Source organism: Typopeltis vanoorti, chromosome 2, assembly GCF_054136105.1.
Source record: "Typopeltis vanoorti isolate ZY-2024b chromosome 2, IOZ_Tvanoo_1.0, whole genome shotgun sequence".
Taxonomy (NCBI): Eukaryota; Metazoa; Arthropoda; class Arachnida; order Uropygi; family Thelyphonidae; genus Typopeltis; species Typopeltis vanoorti.
The window spans coordinates 173,750,675-173,776,084 of NC_143550.1; the positions used below are offsets into that span (position 1 = coordinate 173,750,675).

General features: G+C 35.0%; 1 protein-coding gene across 2 annotated transcripts in view; it reads left to right on the forward strand.

The window, feature by feature from the left end:
* Positions 1–25,410, forward strand: part of LOC150109676 (low-density lipoprotein receptor-related protein 1B-like) — a 361,753-nt gene that overhangs the window by 66,162 nt on the left and 270,181 nt on the right. For both annotated transcript variants that reach the window (XM_090409647.1, XM_090409653.1), the window contains exons 7-9: positions 2,837–2,933; positions 11,664–11,792; positions 25,252–25,376. In XM_090409647.1, coding sequence (XP_090265773.1) covers positions 2,837–2,933; positions 11,664–11,792; positions 25,252–25,376 — 351 coding nt within the window. The remainder of the gene's footprint in view (positions 1–2,836; positions 2,934–11,663; positions 11,793–25,251; positions 25,377–25,410) is intronic.

The window sequence follows — 25,410 nt, forward strand, 5'->3', positions numbered from 1 at the left end:
AACATCTGCTAGTTAACACCCATATATAGTTATCTAACTTATCAAACTAACTTTTCATTCCTTCATTTCCACACACACACACCTATGATCTTTGGAACAATCTTCCACATCAACAAAGTCCTTTCTTTTCTATAGCCACTTACCGATTACATTGGCATTGTTATGTCAGGTCTTGAGATCTCTTATGTGAGGACCTCTCAAGTGGCAAAACTAATCTGATGGAATTCATGTTGGAGGCTTAATGGATTTTTTACAACACTCAAAAAGAATTAAAATAGAATTTAATACTTCCTATATTTCGTCCTAGTCACTAGGACATCTACGGGGATTACAAAAACAATTAATGTAACATATACACAAATAACAAACAATACTAAGCCCAACCACGTGGGTGACACTAAAGTCCTATCTAGGTAGAGCGCCCTCTAAGGGCAGTCGTAGGTGGCCTGGAATGTAAGGTGGGAACTCTGGTGATGAGTGTTTCCCAAATCTTCAGAAGCTTAATGCAACCGTATTTATTGAGATTTGGTTGGTTTTTGAGAGCTGCTGCTGCTTCTAAGAAAAGTCTCTTTCTTGAATTTGCTGTGGTGGAGCATGGTGGTTTTCTTCCATGATACCCTGTGTGTCCAAAACATGGTCAACCAAGCCTGACTGGCCATAGTTGTGTTTGAAGATGTAAGATTTGTGTTCCTCTAGGCGGATGGATGCTGATCTGCATGTTTGTCCAAAGTACGCCAGCTTACAGGAACAGGGTACTTTGTAAACTCCAGGCAGAGAGAGAGGAGGGAGCTGATCTTTCGTAGAACGAATAAGGGTAGCAAGTTTGCGGTGGGGCTTATATGCTGTGTGTAGGTTGTACTTTTTTAGTATCTTGGCTATTTTTTCGGATGTGCCACGGATGTAGGGTATGGTGATGGCATTTTTAAAATCTTGTTGACGAGAAGGATGGGGAATGGGAGAGGAGTTGATTATATTTTTGATACTGTGATCGCTGTAACCATTGGAAAGGAAAGTGCTGTGTATGTGGTTAAGCTCAGTAGTGAGGGCGGTGTGGGCTCTCTTGGTAAGAGTTTTAATAATGCCATATTGTTGAGAGGGGTGGTGGCGGGAGAGTTTGTGAATGTATCTGCCTGTGTGTGTGGGTTTTCTGTATATGGTGAAGGTAAGCGTATCATTAGGCAGGTGTGTGACTAAGGTGTCTAGGAAGGGTAAACAATTGTTCTTTTCCTTTTCCATAGTGAACTGGATTCTTGGATGTAGGCTATTGAGATGACTGAGGAAGGAGTCTAACGTGTCTGGGCCATGAGGCCAAATAGAGAACACATCATCTACATATCTTAGCCAGATAGAAGGTTTGAGTGGGGCTGAGTCTATGAAATCTATACGAAATCTTCCATATAGAAATTGGCAAGGGGGGGTGAGAGGGGGGAACCCATGGCGGTTCCCTCTATCTGCTTGTAGATTTTGTTCTTCCAAGAGAAATACCCACAGTTAATGGCAAAGGAAAAGAGATCTAAGATGTCAGAGGGAAAAACGTTTTTTAAGAGAGATAAGGTGTCAATTAAGGGAATATTGGTAAACAAAGAGGAGATATCAAAGCTTACCAATATGTCTGTCTTATTCAAGGTTAAATTTTCTGTGAGGGCTTTAAAGTGGGTCGAGTTTTTTATATAGGAAGGGGACCTTCCGGTGAGGGGGATCAGAGAGTTGGCCAGCTGTTTAGATAGTCTATAGTAGATGCCACCAATGCACCTTGCTATAGACTATCTAAACAGCTGGCCAACTCTCTGATCAACTTCCATGACACCACCCACAGGGTATCATGGAAGAAAACCACCATGCTCCACCACAGCAAATTCAAGAAAGAGAGACTTTTCTTAGAAGCAGCAGCAGCTCTCAAAAAACCAACCAAATCTCAATAAATACGGTTGCATTAAGCTTCTGAAGATTTGGGAAACAGTCATCACCAGAGTTCCCACCTTACATTCCAGGCCACTTACGACTGCCCTTAGAGGGCGCTCTACCTAGATAGGACTTTAGTGTCACCCATGTGGTTGGGCTTAGTATTGTTTGTTATTTGTGTATATGTTATATTAATTGTTTTTGTAATCCCCGTAGATGTCCTAGTGACTAGGACGAAATATAGGAAGTATTAAATTCTATTTTAATTCTTTTTGAGTGTTGTAAAAAATCCATTAAGCCTCCAACATGATGTCCTCACAGCACTTAAGCCTCTACACACGTAATCTGATGGAAAGTGGATGAGTTATTTTTTTTACTTGTTATTTACACCTTGGGAGTGAGATGGAAGTCATCACTATATCAGTCTCTAAGTTTAAGTTCCACATTAAAGGAATCTGTGATCTGGGTCCTAGTTCTCCAATTTGCACTTGCATTCTTTGTGAGCTGCTATATTTTTCTGTATTTATGACTGTTCCTGGTGTATGGTCTGGCTGGATTGTCTTTTCTGAAATAACAAAAATCACTTCAATATCAAACCCAGGGCTATTCAATTTCACCTTAGTGAAGATGTGTTTCATGTGATCCATTTTCATCATCAATGAGTATTTCTTATATTCCTCATGTCATTGAGGTTGAACTTGGTCTTTTTCAAATGAAGCTTAAGATCTTAACAAATTCCTTGTGGGTTTAAGGTTTAATTCCTTAAGGATAAGGAATGAAGCAAATAATTTTTTTTTTTTTTTTTTTTTTTTTTTAATTATGTAGTCTTCTACTACTCTTTTCTTTCTCCAATAAAAATGGTTTTACATTTTTTTTAACCATGTATTTGCAGTTATGATGTTTATATATAAATGACTATTTTTTTTACATTTAGGTAAATCGCTGGACAGGATTAGAAATGAAAGAACTTAGTATTACGTATCCCAACATATATGATGTTTTTGTGTTGCATTCATCAAGACAACCACAAGGTAATTATTATTGTATATTCATGATTGAATCCATTTTGAACTAAGTTCAGAGATATTGGAAATGATTTTGTTAGCTTAACCATAAGTTAATTTATAAGTAGCTAAGTTATTTGATTGTATTTAAACTGCTGGAGATAATATGTAAAGGAAAACAAAATACAGTCGGGTCTCTTTATGTGGTAGATACGTTGCACAAAAAAGCCCTAACTTACATTGAAAAATTTGGGATACGTTCTATACTTTTCTAAAACTGCATAAAACCGAAGCAATGAATTAAAATAAACCTAAAATCACAGAAAAAAGTTTATAAAAATTCGGGAAAATAAGAATGCCTAAGTTTGTTTTAAAGTTTTATTCATTTAATTTATTGAAAAGTAACATTTTTTTTTTTTTTTTTTTACATATTTTCATCAGAACTATCTTCACTATTAGACAATATACGGCAACATTTGCGAACTGGTGCATAATCACTTTCATCACCAGTAGATATAGTCTGCGCATCAGAACTGTATGGTAAAGGCAATGGTTCTTCACAAACAGAATTAGCTTCATCCTCATTCTGTGCTGATTTTTTTCTTCTGACAATGTAATCAGTGATTAAACTTTGCGATGATGATTTTACTAATTTTTTTATACAGCTTGCGAGATCCAGACATACAGGTCTTCAGCTCACATTGGAATTTAAAGGCTTGTTCAGAATTTGTGTCATGAACAAGAAAATGATTTTCCAATTTATTTCACAGTTCAAGACCTTCTCTAATTATATTTGCAGTGAAGTGGACAGGTTTTTCTTCCGCTTCACTATCGGTTTCTAGATCTTTGCCGATATCTAAAGTTAATCGATATCCAATAATATCATCCACAAGCAATTTGTCTACATCATTCTGGCTAAATGTATCAAAATCTTCTCCACCAATTTCATGTGCCAAATTAATGGTTTCAACTGATAATATAGATGTTTGGATGGTTGCAATGTTTTGCAACACATCCAGCCCAAGCTGCTTTCCAGCAGGCATTTAAAGTTTGTGGTCTTATTTCAGTGATAGCAGATGCAGCATGATTTAAGCAGTCCAAAATAGAATTTTTTTTCCAAACGTCAGTCACTGTTAATGATTCATTTTCTAATTTATCCAATATAAATTGAAAAGTGTGCTTAATGTAATATTTTTTAAAAGTAGCAATTATGCCTTGATCTAATGACTGAATAATGCTTGTTGCATTGGGTGGAAAAAACACTAGCTGCACATTTGGATGTTCTAAATGTGGATGATATCGTGCATTGTCAACAATTAATAAAGCTTTAAAAAGCAAGAGCTTTTTGCTTCATATATGTTTCCACTTTGGTACAAAGCAATTATTGAACCATTCAGTAAATACAGCAGTTGTTTTCCAGTCCTTTGTATTAGCCATCCAATGTACCGGCATCTGTTTTAGATCTTTGCCTTTTAGAGCACGTGGTCTTAGAGATCGATTTACTAGGATGGGTTTCAACATTCGATCCCCTGATGCATTGCTACAAAATAACAACATTACTCGATCTTTGCTTGCTTTAAGCCCACTTGCTTTTTTCTCAGACTTTGCAATGTAAGTTCGACTAGGCATTTCTTCCAAAACAACTCTGTTTCGTAAGCATTAAACACTTGATCAGGACAATATCCACCATCTTCAATAATTTTGGCTAACTTCTCTTGAAAATTTTTGGCTGTTTCTTCATCTGCTGGTGCAACCTCTCCTGTAATCTTTATGCTATGAAGTGCATTCCTTTTTAAAAACCCAGTTAACCATCCTTTGCTAGCCCAAAATTCTTTATCAGCCTGGAAAGCGGAAGTAGACAGTTCCAATTGCTTCATCTGTTCATAAAACCAAAGAGCTTTTTGTTTAATTAAATAACCACTTCTAGGAATTCTTCTTTGAGTTAATTCTTCAATCCAAATTATGAGCGCTCGTTCCATTTTTTCTAATAAAACATCTCTTGAGTATGATGATAATTGGCACTTAGCTTTGTGCCAGAAATGACAGATTTTCTTATTGTGACTGCATTCTTTTTAATTGCTCTTATAATAGATTCGCCTAAATTAAAATGTTTGCCAATCGTCGTAGATCCCTCTCCTTTTGCTGAGCAATCTAAAATTGCAATTTTCATTTCCAAAGAAATTGCTTTTCTTTGATGCTTTTTTTCCTCCATTGGGATTGGGACAAATTAAATCATCATCATCATGCATATCAAGGATTTAGGCCTGTTAGAAGTCATCGTTTAAGAGGATGTCCTGGTTTTCTTTTTCCTAATGGCTTGTACTTTAAGGCTTGTTTTGGTAATCTTTCTGTTTTCATTCTTTGAACGTGTTCCATCCATTTGTTTATATTTTTTAATTTTTTTCTATTCTGGTTCTTGGTTTAATTCTTTCATAATTTTTCATTTCTTTTGTGATCAAATAGGGTGTACTTTGCAGTTTTTCTCATAAACTTCATTTCTGTTGTTGTTTATCTTTGTCTTTTTGTTTTATTGTCCAGATTTCGCTTCCATACATTTAGATAGGGCTAATGTATTGTATACTTTTAGTTTGTTTTGTTTTTGAACTAGGTTTGGTTTTAATATAGAGTTAATTACACCTGTTATTTTTAAATATTTTGCAATTTTTACATTTATATCTCTTTCATTTTCATATGTGATCATACATCCTAGGTAGTTAAATGAATTCATCTGTTCTACGTTCTTGTTATCTATTACTATTTTAGTTCTTGCTGGATCTTGTCCTTTAAAAGCCATAGTTTTTGATTTTTCTGTTGATATTATCATACCATAATCTTTGGATATCTCATTTAGATCTAAAATAGCTTTCTGTAAGTTATCTTCAGAATTTGTAATTATTATTTGGTCATCGGCAAAGAGGAGAGTGTTTAAGTTTACTGTAGGAGAAAGTTTAATTCCTTGTTGTAAATTTTTATTCCATTTTATTATTTCATTTAAGTAGATATTAAAAAGAGTTGCTGAGAGGAGACATCCCTGTTGGACTCCTTGGTTTATCTCTCTCGTATATGATAGCTCGTGATTTAATTTTATTTGTATTTAATTATTTTCATATATACTTGTGATAGCTTTTAGGATATTGTTTGGTATTTGTCTTTCTTTTAATATGTTAAATAATGTTTCTTTTAACTTTGTCAAATGCTTTTTCAAAGTCATTAAATGCAATATGTGTTTCTAAATTGTATTCTCTTCTTTTTCTCTATTATTAATTTTAGGCAAAAGGCTGGTCTATATATGATCGTCCTTTTCTAAATCCATTCTGTACTTCTAAAATAAATTAAATCTTTAAAGTAAAAATTGAGACTTTCGATAATGAAAAGACAAACACTTTCTCACATGCAAAATTAAACTTCACGGACACTCACTGCTTAGACGTTACTCACATTCCATCAGAATGTACTGCAACATGCTGTTCATTATGTACACCGGTATATAAGTTTTGAAGTTATGCACTGCATAACTTCAAAAATAATTCATAACTGTTTCTGAAATGGCATATCAAAGCCAGATTGATATATGTTAAATGAAGAATAGATACTTTTCAGACTATATTGAGAGATTATACTGCAGAATTGTTGTGGTTGTTAATGCTTGTATCGGTTATACCCATTGAATTTTTTTAAAAATTATTTTATCTTCAGATCATTAATTTATTTTTGTAGTGTTTCAGTGCATGTCAGAGAATTCTATATATTGTCCATACATTGCATCAATTTATTATAAATTCTACTGTCTCTTATGTGTGAGTAATACACAAGATATCATCTTGTGTATTATATGTATAATACACAAGAATGTATGAAAAAAATACATTTCCCACCCCACATATATATACAAACAGTCCTTGACTTATGTAAGAGTTATAATAGGTTTTCACTGTATAATAAGAACTCAGGTGGTTAAGAAAATAACTATTTATTAACTTAAAAGCTAATATTTCGCTGGTATTATATCCAGCATCTTCAGAGCACACAACACAAAGTTTGTTACAAAGGCAAGACAACCACAATCTGGTGTAACAGTTTTTTTTTATTTATTTTTATTTATTTTATTTTATTTTTTATACTAGATGGCGCCATATTAGGACTTTAGTCTTGTGTTGCATGCTGCAATCACTTATACTATCCCCACTGTTACACCGGATTGTGGTTGTCTTGCCTTTGTAACAAACTTTGTGTTGTGTGCTCTGAAGATGCTGGATATAATACCAGCGAAATATTAGTTTTTAAGTTAATAAATAGTTATTTTCTTAACCATCTGTGTTCTTATTATACCGTGAAAACCTATTATAACATGCCTGACGAACACATAAGCTTATCCACGCATTATGTAAGAGTTATATTCTGAACTTTGTATTTTACACAAGTTGAATTTACCCTCTTCATCCCTTTAAAATACCCTATTGCTTACATGTTTGCAACATGTGTTTACATGACATGTTTCATAGGTTATCTCTGTTAGTTTCATTCACAGGACGCACACAGATTAGATTTCATTATGTAATTATTAATGCAAAGTTATATCATAAACATAAATAGTATAAGAAAATAGAAGAAAATGTGTTTTCTTCTATTCCTTTTATTCCATATGATATGACTTGAATGGCGGTTTCTTTCATTCTTCATAAAATTCCTCAATAACAGTCTACGAGGGTTGCTTGAAAAGTTTGGTAAGTTTCCAATAGACGGTGACAAATTTGTTCATTCATACTAGAGTCAGCATTATCTTTTTCATGACCCCTGACAAAATTTTAGCCACGTGTGGCAAACATTTAAAATGACCGTGTTTGCATTTTTCATAAAAATGGAGAAAAACGAGTTTCATGCAGTGATAAAAACACTTTTATTTGAAGAAGAGGACGGCCACAGGGATCTATTTATTTTTGGATAAATAAGTTTAAATGTGGTCACAAGTCCAGTGAAGATGAAGTGCACTATGGACGCCCAACTGAGGTCACTACAAAGGAAATGATTGACAAAATCCAAAGTATCATTATAGAAGACCGAAGAGTAAAAGTGCATGAGATTGCTGAGATTGTAGGCATCTCAACTGAACAGGTGTATAATATTCTGCACGAAAAATTGCATATGAAAAAGCTGTGTGTGCATTGGGTGCCATGATTGTTTAACTCTAATTAACTGTCAATCAAAAATGCATGCAAAAAGCATTTCGATGCAGTGTTTGGCGAAAGCGATATTTAATTGCAATTCACAGGATTTTTTGTGTCGATTCATGACTGTAGACGAAACTTGGATCCACCACTACTTGTGACCACATTTAAACTTATTTATTTATTTATAGCAGTCAAAATAGTGGCCAATGCCCAGTGAAAGAGCACTGAAAAAAAAGTGAAGACCATTTTTTGTCAGCTGGGAAAGGTGATGGCCATTGTTTTTTTGGGATTCTCAAAGAATTATCATGATAGATATTTGGAAAAGGATAAGACAATAACAGATTCTATTGTGCGTCATCATCAAATTTCTGACATTTACCCTCAAGAGGTGTACAGGATATGATAGTACTACATGAAAAATTTACATCATTACTAACTTCCTACATACAATTTTCTGCCAAATCAATCTGTTACCTATCAAAGCTACAACATTGTCGGATCTTATATTTATATATCTATCTTCTAAGGCACTTTTTACCATATCAATCCACCTATATCTTGGTCTTCCCCTGGGTCTTTTTCCTGCCAACCTGGCAGAGAACACTTCTTTGGCTAATCTTTCCTCGCCCATTCTGTTTAAGTGACCATACCACCTGATATTAGCTCTGCTAATGCATTCCTGGATGTTGACGATGTCAAGTTCTTTCCTAATATCCTCATTTTTAATATGATATTGCCATTGATGTAATCTGTTCATTCCCCTAATCTTTCTCAGGACTCTCATATCTGTGGTCTCTAGTCTTTGGTCAAGTGTTTTACTTCTGACCCAGCTCTCAGATCCATAAGTTAAAATTGGTTTGAACACTGTCTTGTATACTGCTAATTTAGTGTTTTGACTAATTTCTCTCTTATTCCATATAAATTTATTCAGTTGACTTCCTACTATACCAGCTTTGTTGATTCTGTTATCTATTTCCATATTTAATTTATTCATCTTCACTAAAAATCGTGCCTAAGTAGCTGAAATGTTAAACTTGTTCTATAGGTTCTCCATTCACAATGCAGCTGATATTTTCAATGCTTCTGCCTATTTTCATTATCTTTGTCTTGTTATTGCTGACCTTCATACCATATCTATCACAACAATTATTCAATTTAGTCAGGGAATCTTGCATGCTTGTAGTGGATTTATTTAGCAGTATAACATCATCCGCATAAAGCAAAGAGCTGACATTAACATCTCTAATTTTGATATCAGGTTTAATACCACTTTCCTTCATAATGTAATCCATATAGATAATGAATAACAGAGGTGATAATGTACATCCTTGTCTGACACCAGAGTTAACATTAAACCATCTCCCTGTACTTCCTTCAATTCTAACTGCTGACTTACAACTCAAATAAAGACTAAGTATTGCTTGATATAATGATCCACTGACACCATAACTGTAGCGTTTTGAATAGCTTAAGCTCTTGGCACCTTGTCATATGCTTTTTCCAGATCTGCAAAATTTAAATACAGATCTTTGTTATATTCCCATGATTTTTCAACTATTTGTCATAAAGTGAATATCTGATCCTGACGGCCTCTATTTGGCCTGAATCCAGCTTGTTCCTCACCATGCCTCTCTTCCACAATCCTTCTCAACTGTTTCTCAAGTATACTGGCATAAATCTTAACAGGAACACTCAGTAGGGAAATACCTCTGTAAATACCTCCTTCTGTCCAGGCCCTCTGAACTATGCAGTGTAGCCACTTTAAAACTTTTATAACTCCATACTTGAGCATTTCTGGTCTGATATCATCTCTTTCAGCTGCCTTTCCACATTTCAGACCTTTGATGGCTTTTTCTGCTTCAAGCGTGGATATGTATTCTTGATTGCATGCCTGGTCAGTGTTTTTTTTATCACCATGCTGTCATCACTGCTAGTTTCATTTAGCAATTTTTCAAAGTAATTACTCCATACTTCAAGGATATCTTTTTCACCAATTTTCATATCACCTTTTGTCATCTCTAATTCCTTTTACAAAACTCTTTCCTCCATTTCTGAGCTTCTTCAACAACCTCCAGAATATCTTGCCACCTTCTTGATATTTATTTTTTATGTTCTTACCAAAGTCTTCCCATGACTTTTGTTTAACTAGTTTTACACAGTGTTTAGCTTTCTTACATTTGTCTCTGTATTCTCTTAGAGCACCAGCTGACTTATTTGCCAGGATCTTTTGATATGCTTTCTTCTTTTCCTTCACTGCCTCTTTAACTTCCTGTGTCCACCAGGGAGTTCTGATTTTTCTATTGTTGCAGACAACCTCACCACATGCCTCTCTGGCAGAATCAATCGATGTTTTCTTCAGAGCTTGCCACTGAAGAATGCATTGATTGATTTCTTCAATGAGGCTGTCACAATGAGGCCATTGTGACAGCCTCATTGTTGGACTGTTTAAAAGAAGAACTGAAGAAAAAAATGGCTAAGATTTGCACACAAAAAAGTTCTCTTTCACTGTCCCACACATCGGGTGTCACAATGGCAAAATTGCACTAATTGAGGTTCAAATTGGTTTTGCTTCCACTGTATTCTTTGGACTTGGCCTCGTGTGACTATTTTCTTCTTCCCAAACTTTGGGCTCAGTAGTAAAAAAAAAAAAAAAAATTTTTTTTGTAATGAGGATGTCATCAGAGCTGTCATTGACTATTTTGCAATGGAATAAAAAAATTGGAAACCCACTGGACCAAATGTGTAGACCTTAATGGAGAAATGAAGGTGATTTTTTCAAAAAAATGTGTTTAACTTGTTTTTTTTACCAAACTTTTCAAACAACCCTCGTAAAAGTGCCATCTGTTTTTGAAGGAACATAAATTCCACTATTCCTAGTTAGACAAGTCTAATCTTGTTCATTATGCTCTTTCTCTCTCTCTCTCCCCCCCATTAGGCAGAATTCCGTGGAATAAAACTAAGATTCTCTCGATAATACAAACTTGAATTTAAATAAGCATGATATGATTGTCTCAGACATCCTCAGTTTAGGAAACTAATTCTGTTAACCACCTATTTAACTCTAATGCAATTCAGACCCAGTTCATTGATTTCAGTATAATTATGTGAGTCATATGTATGTATGTTGTATTTAATTTTTGAAAGCAGTGAACTGGGTCTGATTTCACATTTGTACACTCAGGAGCATCTTAGTTTTATTCCACTGAACTCTGTGTATAGTGTGTATATTTAAGCTGTAAGTTTAGAATTGATAGGAAAACAGGAAGATGTTCGATGTAAAATCAGATGTTATACAAAGAAACACATTATCTCCACTCTTATTCATTATCTATATGAATCGCATCATGAAAGAAAGTGGCATTAAACCGGATGTTGGAATTGGAGATATCAAAGATCTCTTCTCTTTATGGAGATGATGATGTACTCCTAAACACATCCATTGCAAGTCTCCAGGATTTTATAATGAAATTGAATAACAGCTGTAACAAATTTGGCATGAAAATTAGCAATAAAAATATGAAAACTATGAATATTTTTGTCCTTTTTTAACATATTGATTAAAAAAAATTATATTTTTCTTTGTATCTAGGTTTTGGAAATCCTTGTGTCAAAGATAATGGTAGTTGCTCCCATCTTTGCCTCTTTGGGACTAACCAAACAGTAGTTTGTGCCTGTCCATATGGAATGCTGCTGGACAACAATAATAAGACATGTAATGGTAAGTATAATATGCTCCACTAATGAAATACAGCTAATTCTCTTTTTACAAGACTTTTTTTACACGGTTTAAAAAAAAAAAAGCAATTCTATTTTTACACATAATATTTTGATTTAGCACAGTTCAAATGGTGCTTATTTTTAAAATTTCTGTTGGATTCAGTTCTGTTAAATAGGGTATTTCCATTATAATTATCATTTCCCAGAATGGTACTTAAACTTGAATTTGGCAGAACTCCTCAATGTTTTAAATATCAGGGATTACTCTAAACTACAGAATGTAGGCAATGGTGGCGACATCAAAAAAATAAATTTTTGTAGTTACGATTCCACGAAGTTAAGCTGACAAATGATCCTTTATATTCACCTGCCGTTGTTTCCTGGAAGCAGAAGGGTGCTATGCTGATTCCACGAAGTTAAGTTGTTCCGTTACGGGAGGCCCACCTAAATAAAGCTGCTTGGAAGGAGTTAAGCTGTTTGCTAAACAATCATTTCTTGTTTACAATTCAAAATAGTTACACGTCTTGTGTTTTGTTCGTGCAATAGAGTTAGTGTCTAAGACCACAGGCAAGGCAATGAAAGGTGTGGATTTTAACACTTTACTAGTGGACTGGAAGGCAAACAAAAAAGGTTGGGTTACAAAAGAAATTTTTAATGAATGGTTCAATGTTTTGTTCCAGAAGTTGTATGCTATTTGATGAGGGGAAAAAAATCTGGACTAATGCTCCTGGACATCCTGTTTTAGAACACCCAAATGTGGAAATGTGTTTTCTGCTGCCTAATACAACCACTAGACCAGGGTGTGATCACTACCTTCAAAACTTACTAAGAACATTCCAATACATTTTGGTAAACTAGATAAGAATAATCTACTGACAGTTGTTGATGTGTGGAAGAAATTTTCTATTTTGGATTGCGTCAAACTTGCGAAGTTGGCGTTATCTGAATTGAAACCATCAACTTTAAATGCATGCTGGAAAGCTACTTGCCAAAATGTATGAAAAAGAAAAGTAATGATAATGAAGAGATTCCACTCACTGCAAGGTTAATTAAAGAAGGGCTTCAAATGGCTAGTAAATTGCAAAGTCGTTTTCTTACACATGATCCAAATACTGAACGAACTGAACAGTTTAAACGTGAACTGAAGTCATGTATGGTGTGATATGAAGAATTATACAAAGATCTAGTCAAAACAGGATATCAACGATTAATTACAGAGTTCATGGTAAAAAAAAAAAAAAAATCAACCTTCAGAATTATTGAAAATTAATGCTAATTTAATTCCTTTTACTGAAGAAAATATTTCGCCATTGCAGTATGAACAGGATAGCCAAAGTGTTTCAAGTGATGGAAGTGATTTAATTCCATTCTCACACAAAAGAATGTGGCTACTATCAGAAAGTGACAGCAAATAAAATTTAATAACTAATGACCATATGCGTGGGTGTATTTGGGCATTTTCAAATTTGTTTTATTAGTGACACACTATTTTCTTTAAGAAAGATACATATGTATATACATTAAATAAGTATTTAAAATAAAAAAATATTTCATTAAAATTAAATAGTATTTTATTCAACGATTTTCATATATTTTGTTTGAAAATAACTTATTGTTCATATTGGGTTTTCACATTTGGAACCATTCTTCTATTTTTTCATATGCACCGTATTCTTTTTTTTTTTACATGGTTTTCATTTACACGGATTTTTCTGGAACCAATCTACCGTGTAAATGGAGAATTGGTTGTATTTTCTAATGATTTTTAATGCTGCTATATTCATGAGAGTAAGTTGTCCAGATATGTCACTATTGAGCTATAGGTTCTGCAGCCTTGCCTGTCAAATATATGTATGATGGTGAAGAAACATCTGAACCTTCAAGTTTGCAGAATCTTTTAGAGATCAGCTGCAAACAGCCCTGCTTATTTTACAAGGGGGTTATTACTGTTAATGAAACTTAGGTCTCCTGGATGTCAGAACCTGTGTCAATCCCTAGAATGGAAGCATAAATCATCTCTTGCACTAGGGAGAGAGAGAGAGAGAGGTCCAAGTTATTTTCAGAACTTCTAGCAACCATTCTTTTAAGGTAGCGAAGGCATTATTAAAAACTACCAAAATAACGGTAGTTTTTAAAATATGGGTATGTATGTAATGTTGATAATGTAAATGGCATGCTTTTCTGAAGCATGATATAATTGTTCACATAATGAGCACTCATTTCACTATGATCTATCAACTTGGCATATGCACCATGGGGATACAATACTCCACTACACTGGGTGAAGGAGGGGGGGGAGCACATGCAGAGATTCTAGGTATGCTAAAGGAATGTTCAGCTAAACTGGTTAGGCTCAAGACCTGGCTGTATAATTTGAATCTTAGCTCAGGAAAGATCCCATAGTAATGGAAAGAATGTGTGACCCTGTACCAGATTAGTGCAAAAACTGATGTATGATTGTTAAGCTGGTTATTTGCCCAAACTCCAGTATCTTTGGAGTTGGGGCGAATGTTTAAAAAAGTTGGTAAAGAACTTGCATACAGAAATAGATTGAGAGACAAGCTAGCTCATTTATATACAAGAGAGAGAGAGAGTGGATGAAAGAACGGAACCCTGGGGTTCCGTTCTTTCACCCACTCTCTACATACAGGAACATCAACTCTCTACATACACTCCATACATGCAGGAACATCAATGTTCTTGCATTGATGGGGAAATCTGAGGAGAGTAAACCATCCACCATGACATGCAGTGAGCTATCAGTGAGAAAGTTGGCAGTCCAGTTGCAGAGCGAGGAAAGGCAGACCATAGGATGTTAGTTTGTTAAGTAGGTCCCTGCCAAACCCAATCGACTACCTTTGAAATGTAGAGGGCAACCATGTGAGTTTCTCCATAGCCTGAGTCCAAAAGTGGGTGGTGAAAGCAAGAAGATCAGCTGTAGATTGCAAGTGGCAGAATCCATACTGCTAGTCACTGATTAGTTGGTATGTCTCCAGGTGGTTCAAGAGTTGGTTTGATTAACTTCTCCATAATTTTTGAGAGAACAGAAGTGAAAGCAATTGGTCAATAGTTCTTTGGTTGAATTTATTACCTTTCTTTGGGATGGACTGGACGTGAACCTGTTTTCATGTTGTCAGGTAGATGGAAGAGGCGATACAGGATATCGCCTCTTCCAGTATTAGTTCTAGGACACAATTTTTTAACACAATAGGTGGGATATCACTAGAACTAGATGCCTTGTTTGTGTTCAGGTTATTAAGGATTCCTGGATTACTTTTTGTTGGAAGACTTATGGGAGACATGAAGGGAGCCATTCTTTGTGGAGTGGAGGGAAATTTGCCCAGTTCATCAATGTAGGAATTGGAAGAGAAGAGTGATGCAAGTAAGATGGCCTTGCCTTTGTGGTGAGGTGACTACAGTACCATCTGGATGTTGAGAGTGGTGGAAATCTGGGGGAGTAGAAGTTGTGTCCAAGGGACCAGAAGGAGCAACTACCATTTTGGCAGGAGGTGAGTTTGCAGCATTTGGCTCTTTCAAAGTCTGACTTGGACTTGGTGATGATTCTTTTGCAACTGTTGCAAGCTGTGGTATTGTCAGAGAGGACAGCTGGAATTTTGGTCTTGAGCCAGTCGTGGTAAGATTTTCTTTTATGGCATTGGCACACTTTTTTGAGAACCAAGGCTTGGATGGTGGCTGAGAATTTGGAGTGGAATAGAGGATGAATGCCTTCATTCCTTTGAGGATGATTTCTATTATTCGATCTGAACAGATTTTTGGATCAGAAGAACTGAAGCAGTAGTCAGACTATTGAAGGAGGAATTGAAGTTACGGAGGTCCTCCCAGTTTGGCATCCTTGTAGTGCCAAAGGACATGAGACTGTGAATTGGTCAGTGTAGGTTTTTCTGTGGCAAAAGCGACCTGTATGAGGTTGTGATCTGAGTTTCCAAGAGGAGAACCGACAACCACAGTATACCTGGAAGAGGAGGTCGAGTGTGTTGGCATGTTTGAGGGGATTGTCTGGTATTCTGGTTGGAAGATTGATGATCTGAGATAGGTCATTGCTGATGGCAAACACCTCGGCACCTGCTTGATCACTGAAACTGGAGAAGGGGAGCTGATATGAGTTGAAAGGTATGAAACCTTCAGACATCTTAGCAAGTTTAGATGTAATCAGTCTCTTCACCAAGTACCTGGAAATGACACAGTGGATCTACTTGTAAATTTTTTTCCCACTGAACACTGTAGGACTATTTAAATACTGTATGGAAAACATTTTTTTTCATATTTCAAGACAAATTGGGAACCTGTTTATGGAAAATTTCGAAACTAATGCACTAAAAAACTATCAGAAGAAACCAAAAATTTGGTTACATTACATCCATTGTCAGTTGGTCGAGAACAGTGGATGACTTGATTGCTTTCAAAGGTTATCTGAACAACTTGCATCCCGATATAAAGTTCACTCTTAAACTAGAACAGTACAAAAAATTATCATTCCTTGATATCCTTGTTGAAGTAAATGAAGAGGGAAAAAAAAAGGGTTATCCTTTTCTGTATACAGAAAACTTACCACAATGGGAAGATTTTTAAATGCCACTTCACACCACCATCCATTACAAAAGAAAGGCATAATTAAAACTTTACAAGATGGTGCATACAATATATGAAACACATCAATTAAAAGAAATGAAGAACTGCACTACCTGAAACAGAACCTTGCACTTAATGGTTATGAATGAACCTGAGACGGAGAAAAAATTCTTAATGCAACTCCCTTATTTAAGCAAGATTTCAAGAATGCGATAATGCTGCGTTACATCAAGAATGTCGCAGACATAGTGGCTGCATTGCTCCACGAGTACAATGCAAAGGTGGCTTTTTTACTTTTACAAAAATATCAAGATTCCTACATCCACCAAAACCTTCACATCACATAAAAAAACCAGATGTTTAAGAGATTTATTGCTCTTGTTGCATTTGTTATGTAGACCAGACAAGAGGGTCAGGAGAGACCCGCATGTCTGAACATGTAAAAAACATTGAAAAGAGAAGAGAGCAGAAATCTGGCCTGGCATTCTACACAACCACTACAGGCCATCAAGTACTTTGGCAACAAACAAAAATGTCATATATTGATCATAATAATTTTTTTACAATAAAATTTAAAGAAGACTCACAAATTCTTAGGATCCATACACAATGCAATAAAAATTAAGTCTTAATTTTACATAGTGTGGTCTGCTTTCATGAAAAATTTTTAACTACCACAGACCTAGGATAATAACACTCGTGATATATACACATGACAGTATCAACAACTAGTAATGTTCCAACATGCATGGAGTAACGAATTTACCATTTGTATTCTGATTTATCAATTATATATAATAGTTGTGAGTTATCAAAAATATCTAATATGTGTAATTAATTGTTAATAGGCTTTTGTTGTGTAAAGCTTACAAGAGTGGTCTGAAAATCTTTTTTTTTTTCCTAAGTTGGTGGTACATCTGTCATAAGCATCCATGTGAAATTGCAAGTCATTCTATCGTGTATTTGTTTTATACAACTGTTTGAAGCAAAAGTGTTGTCTGTATCCCTTGAAATAGATAAAATTGAGTATCATGCAGTTATAAAATTTTTTGTAAAAGAAGGTTTAATGCCAAAAGAAATTCATTCAAAGTTCATAAGAGTTTATGGGCACTCTTCTTCGTTTTCGACAATTAAGAAATGGGCTGCAGAGTTTAAACATGGCCATACCAGCTTTGAATGAAGATGATTCACGTGAAGGATGTCCAAAAAGTGTAACACTACCAGAAATCATTGATCGAGTGCGTGAGATTGCTGAGACTGTAGGCATTTCAAAAGAATGTGTAGGATATATTTTGCATCAAGAAATTTTGCATATGAAAAAGCTTCACGCAGGATGGGTGCCGCACTTGCTCACAGCAAATCAAAAACGCACTGGGATGAAAATCTGTGAACAGTACTTGGAACATTTTAACAAGAATAAAACTGATTTTGTGTATCGATTTATTACTATGAATGAGACTTGGATTTGCCATTGCATGCCACAATCCAAACAGCAGTCAAGACAGTGAACAGAAGCCGGTTGTTCAGTGCCAAAGAAGACAAGGTCGATTCCATCAGCAGGAAAGGTCATGGCATCAGTGTTTTGGGATGCTAAAGGCATTTTGTTTATTACTTATCTTGAAAAGGGTAAAGCAATAACCGGGGAATATTATTATATTATTCCCTGGTTATTGCTTTCCAATCTTTCCGATCTTTTAACCAGACTAGATGAAAAAATTTGTGAGAAAACACTCGGTTTGCAGAAGAAAAAATGAAATCATCTTTCATCAGGACAGTGCACCTGCCCACAAAAGTGTCTTGGCAATGGTAAAATTAAGGGATCTGTACTATGAATTGGAACATTCACCATATTACCCAGATTTTGCTCCCCTCTGACTTCTATCTCTTCCCAAAACTAAAACTGTTCCTCGCTGTTTAGCATTTTTCTTCGAATCATGAGGTGATTGAAGCTGTAGATGGATATTTTGCAGATCTTACTGAGAATCACTATAGGGACAGGATAATGGCACTGGAACATTGCTGGAATAAATCTATTAGTATTAAGGGAGATTATGTTGAAAAATAAAAATAATTTTGAAATTATGAATTAGATTTTTCATGTTAGGCTGAGAACTTTTCAGACCACCCTCATATGTTCCAGTACCTCTGATGATGTAAGTCTTACGAAACTTACTTACTTATTTTTATTACTCTTTATTTACATTGTAATATGGTCTCAATACCAAAAACTTCCCACAGAACTGCTGAATCACATAAATTAACGTTTGCAAAAATAAGCTTTTTTCTTAACATCATAATGTTAGGAAATATAAACACCTTTTGAATATCTTGTTTTGCTAATCTTTCATCTGCTATTCTATTTAGGTGATTATATGTTTTAGATTAGATCTACTTACATATTCTTGAATACTAATAATGTTCAATTCTTTCTGATGTTTCACTAAACACACAGCATTTGGTTTTATTTATTTATTTATTTTTAACTTATCTGTCTGCAAGCACATGTTTCTTGTCTCTGTGCACATTTTATTGAAGGATGCTATTTCAAATGCTTACTTTCACTATAACCACCACTGTTTTACAACAGTGTTGGTTATAGTGAAAGTTGTAAAGTCCTGACCAAAAGGATAGGCAAAATGCTGTTTTAATGAAAAATCAGTGTATTGAACTAATTTGCGATAACATTCTTCCTGAGGTCTGTATAAGTTTGCTATGTTTTAATAAGGAAATACCATGAGCAGACATATGAATTCAAAAATATAATAACGGAAAAACTCGCATAAAATATTATTTAATAGTATAATTTTCTCCTGTGTATCGCTGGCATCTTCACTACATTTATAAAGCTGACAATTCCAAAGGGTGCCACCTAAGTAGCTAATGTAAGATAACAGATAACTAAAAAGGCCAATAAAGTTTCTAACTAAAAAAAAAAAAAATATATATATATATATATATATAATAAAAAGTTAGGAAAGATTAGCTGACTTATAAAGTACTATATCCCATAAAGGGGATAGACGTAAACCATCAGATCTGTTTAAATTAGGAGACTGAAGTAGAGTTTCACATGTTTCTTTATAAAGGCGTTCCATGAGGAACCGACTTTTGTGAAGTACTCTTGTCTTGTTCCAATGAACTTTATGTCTAGTGATGATGGCATGTTCTGCAAGTCCAGACTGTTCACGTTCAAGGTATTGAATATAAGACTGGTGTTCTTCTAGCCGAAATAGAGGCAAATCTTCCTGTTTGTCCGAAATAAGATAATCCACAAGAGCAAGGAATCTGGTAGACACCTGGAGAACTAAGATGTGGATGCTTGTCCTTTGGAGAAGTGAGAAAGGTGGAGATTTTTCTGAAAGGTCGAAAGGCAACAAAAATATTCAGTGGTTTTAAAACTTTTGCTATACGTTCATCACTAATGCCATGCAACAAGGGATAGGAATGAGTGTTATTTCTTCTGTATGTGAAGAGGAAGACATTAAAACTACTCAAAGCTCTTTTGATGAAGGAATTCTTATATCCATTAGATAAAAAGGAGGAAATAATATATTGCAGTTCTTTTTGTAACAGATTGTCTGAAGAACAAAAGGAGTGGGCCTGATGAACCAGTGTTTTAATTGTTCCTGCCTTTTGACTGGGATGGAATTCAACATGGATATAATGGCCTGTATGAGTCTTCTTTCTATAGACTGTGAAATGTAGGTTACCATCTTGTTGGCAAAGAATTAAAAGATCTAAAAAGGCTAACTGCTTATTTGATTCTGCTTCTAGGGTGAACTGGATCCTTAGATGAAGTGCATTTAACTTAGAGAGAAACTGTTGAAGTTCATCAGAAGAGCCATTCCAGATAGCAATAATGTCATCGACATATCTGAACCAATGAGTAGTTCTGGGAGAAATGTTGTCAAAAATACGTTTTTCAAAGTGTTCCATAAAGAAGTTGGCGATAACAGGAGAAAGAGGATTGCCTGTTGCCGTTCCTTTAATTTGTTGATACAACTTGTTTTTAAAGGAAAAATAACTGAATGTATTACAAAATCAAATATTTTTACAATGTCTGAAGGAAATTCTTGTTGCATTAATTCAATGATTTCAGATAAAGGAACATTTGTAAATAAAGAAACAACATCTAAACTGATCATAATATCCGAAACGTCCAAATGGAGATCTGAAATTTTATTTTTGAAATCCAAAGTATTCTTTATAAAAATATCAGTTCTTCTTGTTGAAGAAGTGAGTAACTTTGATAAAAAATTTAGAAATTTTATAAGTGGGAAGACCTATAGAATCTACCACTGGCTTCAACGGAATACCTGGTTTATGAACTTTCGGAAGACCATACAATCTAGGTGGATGACTGAAGAAGGTTCATCCCATGTAGATACATTATCTATAAGAGAATTAAGTCTCTTCAATTGACTCCTGGTAAGATCCGATGTAAGGGGCCTATAAGTTGAATAGTCGCTAAGTAATAGAGACATTTTTCTCTCATATTCCTGCCTATTTCGAATAACTACAGCCTTCCCTTTGTCAGCTTTTGAAATAATTAAGTTATTATTATTCTTCAGTGATTTAAATTCAGAATAAGATAGATTAGGACGAGGAGGCTTGTCATTAAAAAGAATTTTCGCATTCAAAACGTAACCTGTTGACTGTTTTTTGGGGTAAGGATCGAATACCTCTGTTTATGTTATGAAAAAAATCCATCAGGGGGTACCTTATTTGGTGCAATGGTGAAATCATGTCCTTTTGATAAAACAAAATGTTCGCTGTGTGTTAGTGGACGGCCGGAAACATTGATGATTTCTTTATCTGTATCACTAACATTAGTACTGGATCTAGGGAGGTTCACCAGTGATTCAAACTTGCACTTTAAAATTATCACGAGAATCATTAAAAACTTTTAGGTAAGCATTCGAAGATATGCACAAAATAGTGTTAAAAGTTTCAGTTGTTAAAACAGATTCTAGAGCGTTTTTGATGTCTGCAATTTCTCTATTTAATAGGGCTAGTGATTTTTTAGCTTCGTACAGCTAATCATTTAAAAGAGACCTACTAGCTTTTAAATAGATCCAATGAGCTCTTAAGGACCTAAAAACTTCTTTTATTTTACAGCAGGTATGAATAACCTGAGCCATCTTACAATGCTTGAGGAACATAATTCTGTTAATGCATTTAGCCTTCTTTACCAATACTTTACCATAGCTAGCACATGGTTTGGAAGTAGACTCTCCGTAAAGTCTCTAAATATGTTTTAATAAGGAAATACCGTGAGCAGACATATGAATTCAAAAATATAACAATAGAGAAACTCACGTAAAATATTATTTAATAGTATAATTTTCACCTGTGTATCGCAGGCATCTTCAATACATTTATAAAGCTAATTGAACAATAACTGACAATTCCAAAGGGCATGGCCTAAGTAGCTAATCTAAGATAACTAAAAAGATCAATAAATTTCCTAACTTAAAAAAAAAAAATAATAATAATAAATATATATATATATATATTGGGTTAGCAAATAAGTTACGTTTGGTTTTTTCAGAGTGGAATGAAACACACATGCCGCGTTCATAAAACTCCTGAGGTTTACTGGTGAAAAACTGATCCAGTTGTCTTTTGACAGCCTCCTCATTAACGAAGGTTTTCCCATTCAGAGAATTCTCCAACAATCTGAATAAGTGGTAATCAGAAGGTGCTAGGTCCAGTGAATATGGAGGATGCGTGAAAACATCCTAGCCAAGACGCAACAATTTACTCTGGGTTGTTAATGATGTGTGGGATCTGGCAGTGTCGTGGTGAAAGAAAACTCCTTTCCGATTTGCCAATTCAGGACGTTTTGTGCTAATTGCACGGGCCAGTCACACTAACTATGAACAATAGATAGTTGAATCATTCGTTCTGCCTGACGGTAACACCTCGCAGTGGACAACACCTTTATAATCCCACCACACAGAGAGCATGATCTTCTTTGGGTGCAACCGCTTTAGAGGTTGTTTGCGTCAGTTCGCTCTTGTGTCCCCATGATCTTTTGTGTACCACATTATCATACATGACCCACTTTTCATCTCCCGTAATTATCCGCTTCAAAAATGGGTTGTTTTCTTGGTGACGTCGCAGTGAATCACAGATGGATATGGAGCAGTCATATTGGCCTCAGTCAATTCATGCGGCACCCAGACATTGAGTTTTCAAACACATCCCAGCTTGTGCAAATGGTTTTCTTCGCTTGTATGGGATATGTTCAGTATTGCAGCAATCTCCCGCACTGTTTGTTATGGATTTTTGTTGACGATATCCTTCACAACACTCGAATCAACCGCGGTCAGGCAACCGGCGTGAGCCGCATCACTGAAGTCGAAATCTCCAGAACGGAATTTGGCAAACCACTTTCAGCATACGCTTTCTATTAAGGCACCATCCCCATATATGCTGCATATTTTTATGGGCCTCCACAGCTTGTTTGCCTTTTTTGAGATAAAAAAGCAAAATATGCCAGTAATGTATGTTATTTTCTTCCATTTCTAAAAATATGTTGCACACACGCAACTGAAGTAGGTTGAAAACAAAAATTCGCTGAAAGGTTATGTGAAATGTCGCCCTTCAACTGCGCAATAGCATTGCGCGGTAGCATAAAGATAACGACAGGCAAAGTGGCGTAAACTTGTACTAACGGATTAACCTTGTACTAACGGAGTTCTGATTTTTTTTTATCCTTGCAGACAACCTCACCACATGTCTCTCTGACAGAATCAATGTTTTCTTCAGAGTTTGCCACTGAATCTCCAAGGTTTGATTCCTGTTCTCAAACTCTTTCATTTTCTTTTCAATAATCTTTCTGTATTTTAGTCTACAGTACACATCTGAGAGCTGCTCAACTTTTATTCGCTTTAAAACTTTCTTACATGTTATTCTTTTCAATATGAAATTCAATTTTATCCTGCTCAAGACTAAATAGTGATCACTTCTAATTTCAAATCCTATGTACACTCTGGTGTCCTGCACCAGGTAGAAAACATCACTATCAACAATAACATAGTCAATGAGACTTTTCTTATTCCTAACCTCTTCTCTCCATGTGAATTTGTGCACATTTTTGTGTTGGAACATGCTGTTAGTAATAACCAGTCCATGTCCTGAGCAGAAATCCAACAGATATTTGCCATTATTATTAGCTTTGCTCTTTTTTTCCAAATTTTCCCAAAATATTTTTGTATGTCTCACAATCATTTCCTACTCTGCTGTTTAGATCCCCAACAAGGACCAACTTTTCCTTTTTCATTGTGTCAGTTGCTTTTTCTAATGCCTCAAAATATTCCTCCAATTCTACCTTAGTAGAAACTTCTGTGGGACCATAGGCACAAATAAGTCTCATTGTCCAGTTCCCCATTCTCATATTTGCCCACATTACTCTACTTGAGACTGACTGCCATTCAAGAAGATTAGCCTCGTATTTAGTGTTGAATACTATGGCTACTCCTTCTTTTCCTTGATTGTCATTGCCTGAATATAACATTTTGTATTTATTGCTCAGAAAGATCTCACCAGTTTTGGTCTTTTTTGTTTCAGTCACCCCTATTATGTCGATCTGGTACTTATCTAATTCCTCAGCTAGCTCCATTTCTTTGCCATTCAGGCTTCTTATGTTGATAGTACCGATCTTTAACTCTGGTGATGTGGAGTTGGGTGTTGTTTTCAGATTTGTTCCAGTAGATAACTTTTCGCTGTTCGCCCTGGTTCCCTGGCGAAAACAACGGGGGGGGCCATGTTTAACCGGGTGACGCCCCAGCTGGCTTGGAATTTTGTCCTGTTGTACCATCATTTTTTATTTTGGTTTAACCAATAAGAATACAATTTGGTTGGTTAAATCCCAAATTGCCAGCCCATCCTCGTTCGTTCTGTATCCAAGTAGATTCCCAACAGGGTGCATCATGAGAAGGTGAGGATTGGACATTAGGTCAGAAGCCATGGTCGGTTCTCCGCATTCCTTTAAAGGCTATGTGGAGGTCTTCTCTCATTTATACAGCTTTGACCCTTAAGCACAACCCTATGATTTACCTGTAAATAACTAATGGCTGGTGTTAATAAATTCAATGGTGTAGATTTCCACTACATTTTTTTCAGTAGCTCAGTTTTAGTTTCATTTGCATATGTTTTTTTTTTTTTTATGTCAAAACAGTGATATATATACTGTCCATATATATATTGACAGTATATATAACAAAAATGAAACCATGTTCAATTATGGTAATGAAAAGAATCAATATTCAAAAATGCTATTGTAATATTTTTCACTTGGTTTACAAAGTATATCATAGACGATTAAATTATATTGTTTTAATCCTTTATCCAAGAATAATATGAATTATCGTCATGTGAATTGTATGGCTTACATATACAACTAAACTAATCTTCATGACTAAGCTAGTCATGAAGGTAATTCACACACAAACTTTGTTTGCTTATTCTTTAGAAATTTGTTATGTATAATAATAACACTATTATAATGCACTCTTTTACATTTGTCTTTAATCGTTTTCCTCTTTTTACTTTCTTCCTTTGCAACCATCAGTTTTTTTCCCTGGTTTTTGTAATTATTCATCCACTACTTTGTTTCTGATTTGTCTCTGATGAGCCGCATGAAACTTCATTTAACTTGCTTTTATTTCTGTGCAAAAGGAACGTAAGTTGTTACTGCTAGTAGATTTCTGCACATTAAAGACAAAAGTACCAGCACTATTTAGATACCTAACTGTTCTATCATTGACCTTAATCCACCTTTTTTTTTGGAAAAAAAAATTATTAATATCATTGTCAGATTTAAAAAAAAATTTCAAAACTATTCTATGCAATATATTTTTTAGCACATGGTGCATTGCTTGTCTATGTTCAGAACGAAAGTGATGATTACAAGAGGAAAACTGTCATAATAAGTGATGTTAATAAACCAGAAAAGCCTATATTTGCTCCTCTCTTATTACACATTCCAGTAAGTACTTAAACTATTATAAATTCATACAGAA